The 19897-nt window shown below is 47.5% G+C and overlaps 1 protein-coding gene across 1 annotated transcript in view; it reads right to left on the reverse strand.

Moving 5' to 3' along the window:
* The window catches only part of LOC122387384 (mucin-19-like), an 87606-nt gene extending 67913 nt beyond the window's left edge, over window positions 1-19693 (reverse strand). The window contains exons 1-6 of the mRNA XM_043377534.1: window positions 19634-19693; window positions 14171-14313; window positions 11096-11311; window positions 10408-10535; window positions 9949-10114; window positions 9538-9691 (exon numbers count right to left, since the gene is read on the reverse strand). Coding sequence (XP_043233469.1) covers window positions 9538-9691; window positions 9949-10114; window positions 10408-10535; window positions 11096-11311; window positions 14171-14307 — 801 coding nt within the window. The 5' untranslated portion in view covers window positions 14308-14313; window positions 19634-19693. The remainder of the gene's footprint in view (window positions 1-9537; window positions 9692-9948; window positions 10115-10407; window positions 10536-11095; window positions 11312-14170; window positions 14314-19633) is intronic.
* Window positions 19694-19897: the final 204 nt, after the last annotated feature.

The raw sequence follows: 19897 nt of genomic DNA on the forward strand, positions 1-19897 counted from the left end.
GAAAGACAAACAAATATTTATAGTTTTTTGATAGTTTGGATTCTTGGCTTGATTTAGCAGATCAGCTGTGAACCTTGACTTTGAAATCACATAAATACCTTTACCTTACCTTAATTTGATCGGAATTTAGAGGCTACTATGCCTGTAGGGAACCGTTCTCATCGAGCTCGTAACATGTGGGACTTGTCTAACTCCTGTCAGGTATCAGATACCTGATGTTTGCCCAATGGGCGTCCAGTCTTGATTTGAACTGTTCGACAGAGACAGCTCCGACGACCGACGAGGGCAAGCTATTCCAATCGTTGACAACCCTCACACTGAACGACTGCCTTCTTGGTCGGCTTTCAGCTCTGGGCTTCTGGACTTTGCGCGAGTGGCCTCGGGTACGATCGTCAGTGGCAGTCGAAAAGAAATCCTCCGGAGACAGGTCGACCCCTCCATTGAACAGCTGGTACATCTGGATCATATCTCCACGTCGTCGACGGTAGGACAGTGTAGGCAGTTTTAAGGTTTGCAGTCGTACTTCATAGGGGAGGTGTCTAATCGAGGCCACCAGGCGTGTTGCTCTCCTTTGGACCTTTTCAATAAGGAGTTGATCCGCGCGGTTGAACGGACCCCATGCCACATTTCCGAACTCCAAGTGTGGGCGCACCAGAGTCTTGTACAGCAGTGGGAGTGTGAACTCGTCGATAAGCTCGAATGAACGCCTAATGACTGCCAGGATCTGGTTGGCCTTCGCCGCAGCCGTGGCAGCTTGCTTGCGAAATTTAAGCGAAGAGTCAATGTGGACACCAAGATCGCGTTCTGTTTCCACCGCCTCTAGTTCGACCCCTCTCATGGTGTACTTGATTCGAGGATTGTTCCGTCCCAGATGCAGGATCTTGCACTTCCCCTCGTTAAATGGGAGCTGCCATCGGTCAGACCATTCCACCAGGGCATCAATATCGTCTTGAAGTGTCGTTACGGCCGTCGGGTCTCGCGCCTGCTGCATAGGCGATGGTCGGGCAGAGTGGTATCTGACATCTCTGACATGAGAGACAGCCACCTCTCCCTCTTCATCATCCTCAGGCAGGGCTCCAACCGTGTTCAGACGTCGCTCTTCAGGGGCGCGCTGGGTAAGTTGAGTGGAATGGTTCCTGCCAGCCCTTTGTTGGGCGACAGCCAGTTCCACAACCTCAGCGGCTGCAGAGCTCGAGTCACTGTCATAAAGCGTTGACACGTCCCGATAGAGCTTTGTATCATCGGCGAACATTTTCACAGAACAGTCTACCACAGAGGGGATATCGTCGACAAACAACAGAAACAAGAGGGGTCCCAGGACCGAGCCTTGAGGAACTCCGCTTCTGACAGCCAATGAGTCTGAAAGGCTTCCGTTTACAACGACTTTTTGATTGCGTCCGGAAAGAAATGCCTCAATCCACTTGAGAAGTTTGCCGGATATCCCAGAACACCTCAACTTTTTCAGAAGTCGGTTGTGTGGGACAGAGTCAAATGCTTTTCGGAAATCTAAGTATGCCACGTCGACGGGATCACCCCGCTCGAGCATCTTGGTCCAGTCGTCCAGAACCTCCATGAGTTGAGAGCTGCAGGATCTACGGGGACGGGTACCATAAATGTCATGGTACCCGAACGAATCCTCGCATGACATTTCTTCGTCCGCATTTCTTCGTCTACAAATCTTCGTCGGTGCATTTATTTGTCCATCAATGCTTACTCTTGCATATATTTGCGTTGAAGAAGAAATGCGAGCCGATTTTCATATACCCTGATGCGAGACAAAGTAATGCGATACGAATAAATGCCCTGACGAAGATTTGCAGACGAAGAATTGCGATACGAAAAAATGCCATAAGAAGAATTGTCCTGGAATCCTTTGTTGGCCATCATATATTGACCTTGATAAGATAAACGCATCATTCGCGCAATATTTGTCGCACTTTGATACCAAATTATTGCTTCCAAATGCCGACGTAAAGAAAACCTTTATGTGACGTCATAGAAACAGCGGAGTTCCCAAAAAGTAAACAAAAATAAAAGTCTTATATCTCGAAAACGGTACGTCTGTCAAGACAGCCTCAGATTCAGATTCACTTTCAGAATCACATTCGGACCCCCTTAGATTTTCATAAAAACTGGTCCATGGGTACAGTTTTGGACGCTGATTCCAATGGTGAAGTCTGTTTTTCGCCACATATTATACTTTGGCCCCTAGAGGCATTCAAAGTTTTTTTTTGGGGAAGGGGGACCCCCTTAGATTTTCATAAAAACTGGTCCAAGTGTACAGTTTTGGACGCTGATTCCCATGGTGAAGTCTGTTTTTCGCCACATATTATACTTTGGCCCCTAGGGCATTCAGATTCACTTTCAAAATCACATTCGGACCCCCTTAGATTTTCATAAAAACTGGTCCATGGGTACAGTTTTGGACGCTGATTCCAATGGTGAAGTCTGTTTTTCGCCACATATTATACTTTTGCCCCTAGAGGCATTCAAAGTTTTTTTTGGGCGAAGGGGGACCCCTTAGATTTTCATAAAAACTGGTCCATGTGTACAGTTTTGGACGCTGATTCCAACGGTGAAGTCTGTTTTTCGCCACATATTATACTTTGGCCCCTAGAGGCAGGCATTCAAAGTTTTTTGGGGAAGGGGGACCCCCTTAGATTTTCATAAAAACTGGTCCATGTGTACAGTTTTGGACGCTGATTCAAATGGTGATGTCTGTTTTTCGCCACAAATTATACTTTGGCCCCTAGAGACATTCAAAGTTTTTTTGGGGCGAGGGGGGACCCCCTTAGATTTTCATAAAAACTGGTCCATGTGTACAGTTTTGGACGCTGATTCCAACGGTGAAGTCTGTTTTTCGCCACATATTATACTTTGGCCCCTAGAGGCATTCAAAGTTTTTTGGGGAAGGGGGACCCCCTTAGATTTTCATAAAAACTGGTCCATGTGTACAGTTTTGGACGCTGATTCCAACGGTGAAGTGTGTTTTTCGCCACATATTATACTTTAGCCCCTAGAGGCATTCAAAGTTTTTTGGGGAAGGGGGACCCCCTTGGATTTTCATAAAAACTGGTCCATGGGTACAGTTTTGGACGCTGATTCCAATGGTGAAGTCTGTTTTTCGCCACATATTATACTTTGGCCCCTAGAGGCATTCAAAGTTTTTTGGGGCGAAGGGGGACCCCCTTAGATTTTCATAAAAACTGGTCCATGGGTACAGTTTTGGACGCTGATTCCAATGGTGAAGTCTGTTTTTTGCCACATATTATACTTTGGCCCCTAGAGACATTCAAAGTTTTTTTTGGGGCGAAGGGGGACCCCCTTAGATTTTCATGGCCTCTAGGGGCAAAAGTATAACATGTGGCGAAAAACAGACTTCACCGTTGGAATCAGCGTCCAAAACTGTTCACATGGACCAGTTTTATGAAAATCTAAGGGGGTCCGAATGTGATTCTGAAAGTGAATCTGAATGCCCTAGGGGCCAAAGTATAATATGTGGCGAAAAACAGACTTCACCATGGGAATCAGCGTCCAAAACTGTACACATGGACCAGTTTTTATGAAAATCTAAGGGGCAGGGGTGTCGATTTTTCAAAATGGTTGGGGGTGCTCAACCCCTGCACCGGGTGACAGATTGCAGCTTTGCCATGCGGCACAACCGTACAAGGCGGGGTTGGTTATCCCCATAAGGTACTGATAATGTCGGGATTTCTATATACCAGGGTTGTGCTCGACTCAAAAAAATTTACCGACTCGACTCATCATTCAACCTCAGAAAGCCCTGACTCAACTCTGACTCAAACAAGGAGCTGATTTTTTCCCTTGACTCGACTCATGACTCAAGCGGCTCAATGAAAATATGAGTCGACTCAAACTTGACTCAAATTTTTTGTTGAGTCAAGTGAGTTGACTCAAAATTGACTCTGATAAAAAAAAAGCTCTTGAGCGGGGGGAGGGGGGTGAAAAAGTCCGGCAACAGGGTCAGGGAAGCGGGGGTGGGGAATGAAAAGCTTGTTTCTGGAAAGTTGAGTCAGCTGACTCATGTTCCCAAATGTTTGACTCAACTCAATGTCAAAAGTTATTTTACTGACTCAACTCTGACTCAACTCAACGCCTTAATATTTTTGTCCGACTCAACTCTGACTCAACTCAACAGCTCAAAAATTTATCAGATTCGACTCAAATCTGACTCATTTGAGTCAGAGTTGAGTCAAATTTTTGACTCGACTCATGAGTCAAGCACAACCCTGCTATATACTAACATTTCCCAAGGGCAGAACGTTCTTCTTGAAAATCATTCTGCTCGTCCTATAGGCTACCTGATTACATAAACATCTTTCCGAAAAAAAATATTTTTGCCGGCAGCATGGCAGCAGCCCCGACACCTCTGTAATAAGGTGACAGAAACCAATGACGGTGATTAGCACCGGTGCAGCAGCCGCTGCGGTCCGCAGGGGCGGACATTGCGCGGAGGCAACGGTAGCTACGAGGCTCTGGCGGTAATCAGACGATCCCAATATCGATGAAAAATGACAGGTGATCGCATTTGGATATTTACGGGTTTACGATTTTCCCCAGTGGCGTAGCCAGGTGGGCCGTGAGGCACGTGCCTCCCCCCCCCCCATCAGGTTCGGGCCTCAGGGTCCCCTCGGGTTATTCGGGCCTGAGGGGCCCTGAGGCGCCAATTGGCCGCTAAGGGTCAATGCTGGCCATATTTGGACATAGAAGGGATCCACGGGGCTCGTAAAAACCCCTCATGGGCCCACAAGTACCAACACTAAGATCTCCACAAGGGCCCCAAGCCAGTCTCTGAGAGCCACTTGGCGGCCTCTGAGGGCCCCTTACCGGCTTCGGAGGGCCACATGTCGGACTATGGGGGTCTTAACCGGCCTATTCCCAGCCAGCAAATTTGGTCCTGGCCGTAGCTGGTCTTACTCTGGCTAGCTCCGGCATTTGCTCCGGCTAAAGTATGGGCAAGGTCTGGGGGCCTACGGGAGCTGACACACGATACCGGAGCTCGCCCGCATCACAGCCGGACTTATGCCGCATCAGCCGTGCCGTACCTCCACCGTACTTCAGCCACAGTAAGCCAGAGCAGCTATGAGGTGCAGCCGGACCTGGTCGTAGGGAGCCGGACTTGAGCCATGGCAGGGAGTCTGACTTGAGCCAGACTTGGCGGTTCGGAACCATAACTACCCGGGAGCGCTACGGCATATACTGGCTAGCCGGAATAGAGCCGTATCGACCCAAACCCCGGATCTGACGGCGATACCCTCGTCAGTTACCAGCGACCCTGACGGTCCCACACAGGTGACTCGGAGGGTCACAGCGGCGTCTGAGAGCACCATGTCCGGTCTCTGAGAACCCCACAAGGCTCCTGAAGGCACCGGTGACCTCTTGATATCTTCTTGTCGGCCTATGAAGGGTCCGTTCCGTAACAGCAGTTCTGAGGGCCACACGCGCGCCTGTGATGGCCCTAAACCAGTGTCTCTGAGAGCCCCCACAACGGCGCCTGTGAGGGCCATCACCGGCAACTGTGGAGCACCTACACCGGCGCCTCCGAGGGCCATACATTGCATTGCCATATCTGAGGGCCCCGCACTAGTGCCTCTTAAGGCCCTATATCGGCGGCTCTGAGGGCCAAACACCGTCGCTTCTGAAGGCCCCACAAGCAGGGATGCGGAGCTGGAGCCGGAGCCGGAGCTGGAGCCGGAGCCGCCGGAGCCGGTATATTTTGCCCGGAGCCGGAGCCGGAGCCGTATTGACATTTCACCCGGAGCCGGAGCCGGAGCTGGAGCCGATTTTTTCTCCGGAGCCGGAGCCGGAGCCGGAGCCGTCTGAAATTTCCACGGCTCCGCATCCCTGCCCACAAGTGCACATATGACGGCCACCCACCGGTGACATTTGAAGGCCCCACACCGGCGACTCTGAGGGCCCCATCGGCGTCTGAGTCCGTGCCGGTCTCTAAAGACGACCCCACAGGGTTTCTGAAGGTACCACCGGCATCTGATGGCCCTTTACCGGCCTCTGAGGGCCCGTCGCCGGTATCTGGAGCCCCCTGCCGGCTTGTAAAGGGTACGCGTTATCAGCTCTAAGGGTCAGACACTCGTGTACGACGGACCCACACCAGTGTCTCTGCAGTCTGCAACTTAACGTCTTTTTTTCGCCCTTCTTCTTAAGACTAACTTTTCTTTTCTTTACATTTTTATTTCATGCATTGTAAATTGCGTAATTGTTTTATTTTTAGTAGTGAAAGACTGCGGAACCAATTATTTTCCTCAAGCAGAGTTAGTGGGAGTTATTGAGGGACAAAATAATTGGGGGTGCTGACTGGAACATTTGGGGGTGCCCGGAAAACCATTGGGGGTGCTCATTTGAGCATTGGGGGTGCTGCAGCACCCCCAAAAGTATACAAATCGACACCCATGCTAAGGGGGTCCCCCTTCCCCCAAAAAAAACTTTGAATGCCTCTAGGGGCCAAAGTATAATATGTGGCGAAAAACAGACTTCACCGTTGGAATCAGCGTCCAAAACTGTACACATGGACCAGTTTTTATGAAAATCTGAGGGGGTCCCCCTTCGCCCCAAAAAAACTTTGAATGTCTCTAGGGGCCAAAGTATAATATGTGGCGTAAAACAGACTTCACCATTGGAATCAGCGTCCAAAACTGTACCCATGGACCAGTTTTTATGAAAATCTAAGGGGGTCCCCCTCCGCCCCAAAAAACTTTGAATGCCTCTAGGGGCCAAAGTATAATATGTGGCGAAAAAAGACTTCACCATTGGAATCAGCGTCCAAAACTGTACACATAGACCAGTTTTTATGAAAATCTAAGGGGGTCCCCCTTCCCCAAAAAACAACTTTGAATGCCTCTAGGGTCCAAAGTATAATATGTGGCGAAAAACAGACTTCACCATGGGAATCAGCGTCCAAAACTGTACACATGGACCAGTTTTTATGAAAATCTAATGGGGTCCCCCTTCCCCCAAAAAAACTTTGAATGCCTCTAGGGGCCAAAGTATAATATGTGGCGAAAACAGACTTCACCGTTGGAATCAGCGTCCAAAACTGTACACATGGACCAGTTTTTATGAAAATCTAAGGGGGTCCCCCTTCGCCCCAAAAAAAAACTTTGAATGCCTCTAGGGGCCAAAGTATAATATGTGTCGAAAAACAGACTTCACCATTGGAATCAGCGTCCAAAACTGTACCCATGGACCAGTTTTTATAAAAATCTAAGGGGGTCCGAATGTGATTCTGAAAGTGAATCTGAATGCACTAGGGGCCAAAGTATAATATGTGGCGAAAAACAGACTTCACCATGGGAATCAGCGTCCAAAACTGTACACATGGACCAGTTTTTATGAAAATCTAAGGGGGTCCCCCTTCCCCAAAAAAAAACTTTGAATGCCTCTAGGGGCCAAAGTATAATATGTGGCGAAAAACAGACTTCACCATGGGAATCAGCGTCCAAAACTGTACACATGGACCAGTTTTTATGAAAATCTAAGGGGGTCCCCCTTCGCCCCAAAACAACTTTGAATGTCTCTAGGGGCCAAAGTATAATATGTGGCGAAAAACAGACTTCACCATTGGAATCAGCGTCCAAAACTGTTCCCATCGACCAGTTTTTATGAAAATCTAAGGGGGTCCCCCTTCGCCCCAAAACAACTTTGAATGTCTCTAGGGGCCAAAGTATAATATGTGGCGAAAAACAGACTTCACCATTGGAATCAGCGTCCAAAACTGTTCCCATCGACCAGTTTTTATGAAAATCTAAGGGGGTCCCCCTTCCCCCAAAAAACTTTGAATGCCTCTAGGGGCCAAAGTATAATATGTGGCGAAAAACAGACTTCACCATTGGAATCAGCGTCCAAAACTGTACACATGGACCAGTTTTTATGAAAATCTAAGGGGGTCCCCCTTCCCCAAAAAAACTTTGAATGCCTCTAGGGGCCAAAGTATAATATGTGGCGAAAAACAGACTTCACCGTTGGAATCAGCGTCCAAAACTGTACACATGGACCAGTTTTTATGAAAATCTAAGGGGGTCCCCCTTCGCCCCAAAAAACTTTGAATGCCTCTAGGGGCCAAAGTATAATATGTGGCGAAAAACAGACTTCACCATTGGAATCAGCGTCCAAAACTGTACCCATGGACCAGTTTTTATGAAAATCTAAGGGGGTCCGAATGTGATTCTGAAAGTGAATCTGAATGCCCTAGGGGCCAAAGTATAATATGTGGCGAAAAACAGACTTCACCATGGGAATCAGCGTCTAAAACTGTACACATGGACCAGTTTTTATGAAAATCTAAGGGGGTCCCCCTTCCCCCAAAAAAACTTTGAATGCCTCTAGGGGCCAAAGTATAATATGTGGCGAAAAACAGACTTCACCGTTGGAATCAGCGTCCAAAACTGTACACATGGACCAGTTTTCATGAAAATCTAAGGGGGTCCCCCTTCCCCCAAAAAAAACTTTGAATGCCTCTAGGGGCCAAAGTATAATATGTGGCGAAAAACAGACTTCACCATGGGAATCAGCGTCCAAAACTGTACACATGGACCAGTTTTTATGAAAATCTAAGGGGGTCCCCCTTCCCCCAAAAAAACTTTGAATGCCTCTAGGGGCCAAAGTATAATATGTGGCGAAAAACAGACTTCACCGTTGGAATCAGCGTCCAAAACTGTACACATGGACCAGTTTTTATGAAAATCTAAGGGGGTCCCCCTTCGCCCCAAAAAAACTTTGAATGTCTCTAGGGGCCAAAGTATAATATGTGGCGAAAAAACAGACTTCATCATTGGAATCAGCGTCCAAAACTGTACCCATGGACCAGTTTTTATGAAAATCTAAGGGGGTCCCTCTTCGCCCCCAAAAAACTTTGAATGCCTCTAGGGGCCAAAGTATAATATGTGGCGAAAAACAGACTTCACCATTGGAATCAGCGTGCAAAACTGTACACATGGACCAGTTTTTATGAAAATCCAAGGGGGTCCCCCTTCCCCCAAAAAACTTTGAATGCCTGTAGGGGCCAAAGTATAATATGTGGCGAAAAACAGACTTCACCGTTGGAATCAGCGTCCAAAACTGTACACATGGACCAGTTTTTGTGAAAATCTAAGGGGGTCCCCCTTCGCCCCAAAAAAACTTTGAATGCCTCTAGGGGCCAAAGTATAATATGTGGCGAAAAACAGACTTCACCATTAGAATCAGCGTCCAAAACTGTACCTATGGACCAGTTTTTATGAAAATCTACGGGGGTCCGAATGTGATTCTGAAAGTGAATCTGAACCTGAGGCTGTCTTGACAGACGTGAAAACGGTTGAATATTTTCCGGTAAAATTTGGTAGATGTTCATTTTCGCTCTTTGTGATTCACGCTACATCACTTTTATGCCAATTCATTAATTTTTTTGAAGGTGGGAGGGTCCCTTTAACAAACGCTGCAACAAACATCAGGACTTGCAGTAAAAAACAAACACACAAACAAAAACAAACAAAAAACAGTCGAGCATGACCTAATCGAACTTACCCCGTTCCCGAGACTGCCTCCAATCTGCGGCGACTGCTCTCTGTCGTCTCTCCTCAGAACTGCTGGTGAGCTCGTCACACTGGAGGTGGCGCTGCTGACAGCGGGGTCCTCGGCATAGGCCTGGCTGCTGAGGGCACCCATACGCTGCCTGCGACTGAAACAGGGGTGCCGTTCCTTCAATCCAAATGCACGGGTTATATAAGGACATCAGAGGAGAGGTGAACTTGATAATCTGTCTTTGGTACCAGCTAATCACTATCCCGTTGAGCGCAACAAATCAATCTGACACAAAAAGGCAATGTCTCTTTGTCGTAAGCCCTTACAAACAGGCAAAATGCCTATTGCCTATGTTTTTATGTAACGATATAACTAATGAATATCTCAAAATTCGACATTCCTCCCCATACGTACCAGCCCCGGTCAGCGTGTGTCATTGTCGCCCGTCGAACGGGCTTGTGGTCGGGTCGGGGTCGCGGTCGGGGTCGCGGCCGGAGGTGACCCAGAGGGGACGGGGCCAGACCAGGCCGACCCCGGGCAGCGTGGAGCCCATTTGGCCCGCGTCCGGGACCTCCAGGATCTGTGAAATAAAACAAAAAAGCAAGGTGATGACCCACGAGAAAGAGAACCAGGGTGATGGTTTAGCAGGTCGACCGTAAAACGTCTTACGATTGTACGGAGTTGATACAGCAAATTAACCATGCTGATTAGACAATGCGATGATTAGTTTTATTCTTTTCATAATCATGCAGCATAACATCTTAGGTAAACGAACAATGGAACACACAGCATACGAATCAAGCGTTTGATTATTTATGACAGCCAATAGTACCCATATTACCCAGATCATACGCTCAAAGTCGCCCCACTCACTGGAGATGGTCATGGAGCGTCGAATTTGCCGCCGGAGTAGGGCGGTGGGCGCCACTATTGACTCCCGTCGGCGCGAGGGTCGCTTCGTAAACAGGTCCATCCACTGCCCCGTGGCCAGCTGAATCTCCCTGTTTCGATGAGCGATTGCACCAATAAACGACAGTAGGCGACAGTAAGCGATAGCGATTAGCGACAGATGACTATCGGTGGCTCAGGTTATTGGCAAGGCCAGAAGTCAGGCGGGTAGGGGCAGGGTATCTAAAACATCAGGAGTGCCTATTTTTTAGTAGGTCTTTGAAAAATAAGCACGAGCTTAAACGTTAATAGGGGGACACTAACAAAACATAAACAGTCGCGAAAAGAAAAAAAAATCTTGGGAGCAAGTAAACCATGTGCAAGGAAACAAGGAAACAGCAAGGAAACTAAATATTTTGTATCGCATGTCTAAGGAGTAAGAACCTAAGGACTGTTTAAACGATGTTAAATTCAATGTTCGTATTAAAATAAATAAACACGTTCATAGATAAGCCTTTGCCACGTCTTCGTACCAAACAGCACGAGTTAGGCTTAGTCGATAAAGGTAATTAATTAGAAACACCACCGGCCACCGCAAAGGTTCAACGTTACAACATGACTACATTTCGCTGTGTATCCGGAGGGGGCTTAGGGAAAAGGGATATGAACTCACATTTGTTTGTGGCAGACAGTGCAGACCCAGCCACGGCCGCCGGTGGGCTGCTGGCGGCAGTCCTTGCACACCGTCAGCCGGCACGACCTGCAGGGGGCACCCCTGTTGAATATCCGGCCCAGGGTGACCCGGCAGCGCGCGCAGGTGCGGCCGCCCGCCTGTCCGGGCCGCAGGACTCCCTGGAGTCGCAGCATCTGCAGTTCAGACTTCAGTCGCCTGCAACAGAGAACAGAGCTGCAGCTCAGAGTTCAGTCGCCCGCAACAAAGAACAGCTGCAGCTCAGTGGCTGTAACAGAGCACAACGAGCCTGATGACTGCGAACAGTGCCTTATGGTGAGCCTTGGCTGAATGTTGAACTGTGACACTGGACACTGAAAAACAACGATGAGCAATTGATCCCAGGCCCAATTAAGTCAGATGTAATTGTAGGTAAACCCTCGCCCTGGCAGGGCATTTTTCATAACACGGCCTGGCAGGGGGGGGGTCGATGATTGGCTCCTATGGCACCTAGAAACACCAAATTTGGTAGGTAGGTGGGCCCCCTGGAGTTCTCGCCCCTGTGCAAATTTGGTTGTTCTAAGTCAATATTTAGGGGGGTTTTGGGGGGTATAAATGCAAAAATTTAGCTAAAAACAGGTCAAAAGTGTTTCGCTTATAACTTTTGATCTAATTAAGATAGAGCAAAAAGAAAAGCACCAGTGAACTCAGCACGTCAAGGCGCGTCGAATGATATACTTTTTAGCTTGCTTAAGTGTACTTAAAGTTTTTCTTAAATTTTAAGTAAGCTTAAATTAATAAATTAAGTTAAAGTTAACCAAATTGCATCATATCGCATATCATTCGATTCGGCTGATCACCAGGAACACAATGATACCATTTTTTAAGCTCTAGCGTCAGTATGTGCCAAGTTATTGGCAAAAACGTCATTTGACCTCAGTTGACCTCATTTGACCTGACCCATGGATAAGTACACCGAACAAAGAAGCACCAAGTGACCTGCTGTTAATTACTGTGGTTTCAAAGCACAAAAGTGATAGAACGAAGCGGATATCTCCAGTATTTTCCGAATTTAGTATTTTCCCATAGGCTTAACATTACGACGTAATGACCTCTAACTGACCTCAGGTCAGTGACCTCAAAAAACCCGAACTGTATGTTATACAACTCGGTGAACTTAGCACATCCTGAAAGTTTGAAGGAAATCAGTGCAAAACTGTGAGTTGGACAGGTGCAAAAAGAAAATTGAAATTTGACCATGACCTTGTACCGGTTTTTCTGACCTGGTGACCTGACCCAAGGTCACTTGGACCTGAAATTTTCAGGTCATATGTAAAAAGGTTGCCCCATAGGCTGTGCCAAATTTGGCGGCGCTGCGCGCCGCCGTTTTTACGCTATCTTTGAAAAACCTTAGGGGGGGGGGTCGCATCGACCCCCCCCCTGCCAGGGCGAGGGTTAATATCGGACCGTCCTTCCATGAATTTACTTTAGAGATGAGATCGCCTATACTGCCTACTGGTAGAAACATCGGCTATCGCACTTGCCTCCATCGAAGCCTAATTTTCAAATGAACAGTGCATACTTACAACTTGAAGCATAGAAATTAGAAAGTATTCATTTACCGATAGGTAAATTCCTCAACATGGATGAAAAGGTTGCAATAAAATGCAAAAAAAAATGAGGGGAATCTGCAGAATATATAAAAGACCACTTAAAAAAACTCGGCGCATCTTACCACATTTCCGTTTCCCACGTTCATCGCAATGCCATGATCTCTCCGTATACCGTGGCTTTATCCGATTCACCTTATTGAACACGAAAATGCAGCGAATTCTCATATAACGCGAATACCCTCGCAATCTTCACTACATTCTAACAGTCATCTCACTATCAGCCATCAAACTCAACGCACAGAGTAGACCTAGAGCAGACACTTCTTTTACGCACCCAGATAAGTATGGCTGACGCGACTGGATGACCGACAGAACTGCAACTGGAGAACTGTTCTCGTCAAACCACGACAGCCATTGGAGGAGAGAGCGAATCCATTAGCGGGTGACAAAGTGAGGTGTTTCTCTGACGAATGGCTGTCACGGAACGGCCGGTGTAAGTGACCGGTGATATTGGCACAGCTGATCCGTGATTGGTGCCCGGTGCAACGAGAGACATATGCACGTTCAGCACTCAGGGCCGCATAACGCCATGCCGTCATTACGCATTCTTGTCCAAATACAATGCATTTGTGCTTGCACGTATTGTAGATAGATCGTGTTAGGTTATGTCAGGTCAGGTAATAGGGGATGGACATTGGACACAACGAGGCGAATAAATAAATAACTGAGCCCAGGTCAGGCCAGGCCAACCATCACGAGTCCGCCTGGACATTTTTCTCGAGCTAAGCGCGCTCAAATAGTAGCTTCCAAATGCTCCAATGAATGCGAATATTTGCTGTTTTCGACGTTTGATTTATTCGTCGTTTGATTTACCTTTCATTTATTAAATTTCTCTTTATGTATCTAAAAGATTTGCTATTTCAACTCATCTTTATTGAGAATTAGCTAAGCTAAATACCGATCAAAAACAGATCTAGACGGGCTTCAATTACTGAATCGTCTCATTTCAAGCCACCCCCATTATCTTGAATAGAGTCACGGTACAAGTTAGAAAAGCGAAACAAGGACCTCCCACTCGAATATCTCTGCACGTGCCTCAAACGTCGAAGCACCCACGAAATCACGCTTGCGAGTCACGCAATCCTGCGTGAGAGCGTCTCGTGAGAGTCCCGTGGATCGCGTATGAGTGCACTGTCCGTGAACCGTGATCACTGGTTCGTCTGGGAACGGAGCGCTGTCGTATCGTCGCCCTGCACTGACAGGATGTGGAGCAGCCGCCACGGCCGGTCGGGCACGGCACCGCGCCGACCGCGGCGGTGTGCTGGACGCACGGCCGTGGTGAGATGCCCCCTCTTCCGGCAACACCAAAGATCTGTGATCTAGCTACACACTCTTGTAGTCTGTCAGCAGCCCAAAACAGCCTGAAACGGTGAATGTCCCTGCTATACGGTCTATACCTACTCACCAAATTCGAATTTTCTCTTCCCGTCGCAGTGCTTCATCCCTTTCGATGACATCCAGAATGCGCTGCTGCTCTTCTGAAGTCAGATTTAGGTCCTGAAACGCCAGCTGAGCGGCATTTGTGACGTCACTTACGGCCATTTTCGTCTGCAACACAGGGACTGAGGTGGGTCACTGGAGTTGTGACGCTGGCTTAATCCATATATCAACCCGCTTCCCGCTGGGGGGGGGGGGGCTGAATCTGCCTCCCTTTCGTGTTTTTCAAATAGCTTCAAAGCGCGTTATGTCAGCAAAGTAAAATGTTTAGTTCTTGTCATCCATTACTTAAACATGATCCCTAAAATTTGGGTGAAAATTGACCTTGACATGATTCATGAACTCGATCAGAGCTTCTTTCAAATATGGTTCATATCACTGACTGAGTATGTCCATTGAGTTTCGTGAATAAAATGACCCATAAACGTGTCGCATATATCTTAATTCTATAGTTAGTCTGTGGTGACCTGACCTTGACCTTGACTTTTGCATGACATTGTATGCAACGCATCTTGTATTGGTAGCCTAATCAATCCATTACTCGCCAACTGCGCTCCAAAGCTGATTATGTAGAAACCGGCCGTTTTTACCCTTGACCTGACCTTGATCTTGCCTCTAACCTGCCAGGACAATTTTTTGCTTAAAGTTCCATCCTGCTGATTGCTTTTCATTGCCGTTTTCCCGTCTTTCTACCACCTCGGATCGTAAGTAAGTGGGGAGACAGAATCTGCCACTCCCCTCCCCCAACCCCCACCCCTCCCCAGCAGGGCGCGTATGGCCGAATAGGGTTAACCCGCGCCCCGCTGGGGGAGGGGGGCAGAATCTGCCCCCTCCCGTTTTTCGCCAATAACTTCTAAACGCGTTACGCCAGCGACGTCAAACTATCAGTACCTTATCATACATCAATATAAGATGCTTCCTAAAAATTTGGGCGAAATCCGTTGGATTTTTTTTTGAGAAAATGACGTTTTAGTGACGTCATGTCCGCCATTTCGCCTCAAAAACGGCAAAATTTCAAACGCCGCTAACATCTTCATTTTCAAAGGAATCAAGACAATAAAAATTGTTACACGTGATTCTACTTTGTCTATCAAATGGCTATCTCGGTTTTTTGAAAATTTTGGATTTGGGCCCAAATTTTTTTCTAAAAAAACTGACTTTTTTGGGAAAATAATTAAAAAATCCAAAATTTTGAGTGTATTAAAAAACGGAAACACGTCAGAGACGTGGTCTATGTGCACCTATATACCAATTTTTAGATGAATCGGTTCAAAATTGTGGGAGTTATTCAAAATTTTATGACGTAACGACACACAAAATTTTTGAGAAAAAAAAGGAAGTTCTAGATCTCGTACGGAAACAAAAATAGCACCATTCGTTTCACCGTGAAAAACTGCATCAGCTGTACACCTTTTTAGGCCTTAACAACCAACTTCAAAATTTGACCTCACTTGACCTGACCTTGATCCCTGACTTCGACCTGAAAATCATCCAGATGTGGTCCATATCACTTATTGAGTGTGCCTATTGAATTCTATGAATAAAATGACCCATAAGACATCTATCGCACATGCCGTTTTCTATATTTCGTTTTGGTGACCTGACCTTGACCTTGACCTTTGCATGATATTGTATGCAACGAATATTGTCTTGTTAGCCTAAGAACACGTTTTGGGCAATCAGTCTCAGTCCATTCTTCGGCAACTACGGTGCAAGGCCGATAATGTAGAAACTTGCATTTTGTACCCTTGACCTGACCTTGACCTGACCTCTGACCTACTTAAGCAAAAAAATTGGGCTCTTAAGATCCGCCTTGTTGAGAGCTTTCGATTGCCGTTTTCCCCGTCTTTCTACGACCATCGGTTCGGAAGTTCAGGGGGCAGCGGAGCGCGGGTTAGGTAAGTTTGTTTTTATGCACAGTGTCATGAGATGACGAAGTGTCACAGAGACGTCGACGTGTGTACTCTACATATACATGTAGAGTGTGTACTCTACATGTACAACACTTACCTACCTATAGAGATGTCAACCGCAGCGTACCGCACTCAACAGTCAACGTGACCCAGAGATGAGAAATCCAAACACACCACATAGCCGTCAAGGCACCGACGCAGCCGTCAACGCAGTCTAAATATATCACCGTAGCACAGAGACGCCAACGCACCACGCAACCGCCAACACACCAGACACACACTCTCGGCGCGGCAGCGGTGCGGCGAAGTGACGCGGCTCGCCGCACCTCGCGCGGCTCACGGCGGCTCAGTGCTCCTGATGAGCTGCGGTGCAGTGAGCCAGCCATCACTCTCACCAGTTTGAGTCATGGAGTGCTGGCTCCAAACTACGGCAATAGAGTGGTAGGCAATTGCGTGACATAGCCACTTTCATGTGTAGTGTCAGTGTGTGCCGTGTGGCATGGATGTGTGCGAGGCATATATTCGTGATTTAATTTAAAAATGCATAGGTAGGTGTATTGAGAGACCAAAACGGCGAAAGTTCGTCACTTCTTCTTGTACCTATTTCGTTCTTTCTTTTGCAATACATAGTAGGTACCTATTTTCTCAAAAGTTTAACTCGGATCATCATTTCAGACATTCTTCGATAGAAGGTAGGCCACGAAACACGAATTTCACGCTAACTCAGGCAGTAGACGCGCATCTGTGCGCCACGTGATCCACGGTTTCTCTTTCGGCGCCAGTCACCTTCCACCAGCACTGGAGTACACTACGAGGCAGCGGACGTGCGGGTTAACCCTCGCCGGACCTATTGGTTTTCTACATACGCGCCGGCCGAGGGGGGGGGGCGGGTACGACCCCCCCTCGCCGTTTCGCCCCTGGTGAAGCTAGCGCGTCGCGGAAAAAACGAGCGTGTGCGCCGTTACAAGACGCAGAGATTGGTACCCGATTTTAAGGTCCTAGGTCAACCGGTGACCTCTGAGGTCAGGTCAAGTGCCCCAGGGTACGGTTCAGTTTTTGGTGAATAACTTCGCAAAAAACGGCCGCAGAGCCGCGATTTTGGCAGCATCGTGTTCGCCTCGCTCAGGCGCGTCGAATGATATACTTTTCGTTCGGGTCAGGTCAACTTAGGGTGTTGACCTCAGGTCAAGGTCAGGTCAGCACCCCCAGGTCACGAAGTTGGTCGAAAGAGGTCATGTCGCATATCATTCGATTCGGCAGGTCTTCCTGAGTCCATTGGTGGCTTTCTCGACTCGCTAGCTCAATTTGGTCGGGAGTTATTGACGAAAAACTAATATGACCTTGATGACGTCATAAATGACGTCACGGAAGGTCAACATTGCAAAAGTGACGCATCTAACCTTGCAAGGAGTGCATAAAATCACGATTCTGTGTGCTTGAGATAGTTGGAGATCGTTCCCGGCACCAGAATAGCAGTTTTCATTTTTCCCCATTGACTTATAATGGTGAGGTCACGAAAATGACCTGACCTCATATGACCTTAAGGAAAAATCCGAGATATACAAGTTGTGAGACTCATAATGGATACTAGATCCTGCAAGTTTCATTTCCCTGTGACATCTCCTCTGGCAGTGAGGGCGTTGCGAACTTGCGACATCTGAAGACCGTGCAGAGGTTCACTTATGACGTCATAGGTCAGTGACCTGACCTGACACAAAAAATGCGGTTGGTGTCAAAAGATGCGACTTGGATCAAAGGTCAGGTATGCCAAGTTTCAGCTCTCTATCGCCAGCGTGTTCGGAGCTATCGCGAAAAAAACCCTATGGGGGGGGGCGGCACCCGCCCCCCCCCCCTCGGCCGGCGAGGGTTAAAAGCGGGACCGTATTATCAGAAAGCGGATAAATGTCCCATTTTAAAAGGCAAGTTACGCAGAACTAACCGCCTTTTTCAGGAATGTCATACTTCATAGAGAAAAAGATAAGGTAGAAGACCGTTTCTGGGCCAGAACGTTGCAATATATTGTTTATACATAAAGATAGGTTCATACCGAAATATATAAATTATTGTATTTCTCGACTGCTTGATAACCTGCAAATATTTCGCCAAAAAGGTAGGTATGTACCTGTGTAGTGTGTAGCGTGTACTTACACCGACAACATACAACTTTTTGTTTACCTACCTAAACGGTTCTAATGGGTGTGGTCCACTCGGCGCGTTATGCGCGCGCCTGGTTGTTATGCTGTTCCGCATGTGTCTCCTTGCGCACGTGTCGGTCGTCCTGCGCGGCATTAGCCGTTTTCACGACGGCCATCTGGTACACATTTGGTGCAGATCTGGTACAGATCAGATGAAATAAATTACAGATGAAAAATAAAAAAAAAAATAAATTTATTTAAAAAAAAATAAATATATAAATGAAATAAATTTATAAAATGAAGATATCTGCTGTAAAAGAAATTAGGTGCAGATTTGGTCAAATCAGGTGCATTCGCCGGATAGCCCGTCGTGAAAACGGCTAGTATCAGATACATAGACCGGCAGAACGAACAGCTGTGCCCTCTACATTTATTTTGATATCAACAGCACGAATTCGCGACCACACTTGTTGCACCGCTGAAATGGTGAATGGTGGTAATGGTGGGGGCACCAATGCATTGGTGCCCCTCTCCCCCACACTTTGAAGTTATTTTCCGATTGTTCGGAACGCATTTGGGATGAAAGTTGACATATCTGACCTTGGCCTCAAGAATGATCTTCAAACAGCAACGAGCAGCCGCATTTTCAGGTCAGGTCAGGTCACTGACCTATGGCGGAATAAGTGATCCTCTGCACGGTCTTCAAATGTGGCAACTTTGCAACACCCTCAGTGCCAGGAATATTTCTCAAAGGGAAGAAACATAGGTACAGGACGTAGTAACCTCACAATCACCCACAACGCTTATATCTCAGATTTTTCATAAGGGCCACCTGAGGTCAGATCAGGTCATCGGGTCAGGTCAGGTTATCTGACCTTGGGGTCAACGCCCTTATTTGACCGCTGTCAAACAAAGGCCATGTCATTCGCACGCCGGAGCAGGACGACCTTAATCTTTTTTTGCCAAGTTATTCGATAATAATCGCCTCCCTTACCTGACCTCCATTTGACCTGACCTCAGAGGGGAGGCGGGAGCTGAGACTTTAAAATGGGGTACCAGTTGCCGTGTCTCGTAGCGGCGCACGCGCTCGTTTTTACGCAAAATTCTATCTCAAATCGGGGCGAAACAGCGAGCAGCCCCCTGCCCCCCCCCCTTCCCCCACTCTCCATCGACCTTGTGTGTAGAAAAGCGATAAGTTCGGCGAGGGACAATGCAGACCAATGAATAGGTAATACAGTCCACTAATCGTAAGGCCAGCATCAAATCGTCGTATTGATTCAGCAAAAAAGCATGGACCTGCAGTCTGCACATCCAAAAGCATGTATTACATTATACTATATAGTATATATGTTGACATTTTCGAGTAAACTCAATGCAACTCACCTATTGTAAGGTGTCGAACGGTCTAACTTCTCAATCCTCCGAATCAAATCCAAACCTTCGTCGTCCCAGTAGTTTCCTGTGCCAGTGTGCCACTCCCTCGTGCCACCACAGCCCCGCCCTCGCCCAGACTGTGCGGAAGCGAGTCCGATCAAAGACCACAGTCGTCGAGACGTCGCCGCTCGCGATCGCACTGATAACGCCCCGAGACACGGCGAGTGCAAACAGCCCCGGGCGGTTGTGACGTCACTCGCACGGGAGCGGCGA

This window comes from Amphibalanus amphitrite, unplaced genomic scaffold (assembly GCF_019059575.1).
Source record: "Amphibalanus amphitrite isolate SeventyFive unplaced genomic scaffold, NRLGWU_Aamphi_draft 000285F_arrow, whole genome shotgun sequence".
In the NCBI taxonomy this organism is placed as follows: Eukaryota; Metazoa; Arthropoda; class Thecostraca; order Balanomorpha; family Balanidae; genus Amphibalanus; species Amphibalanus amphitrite.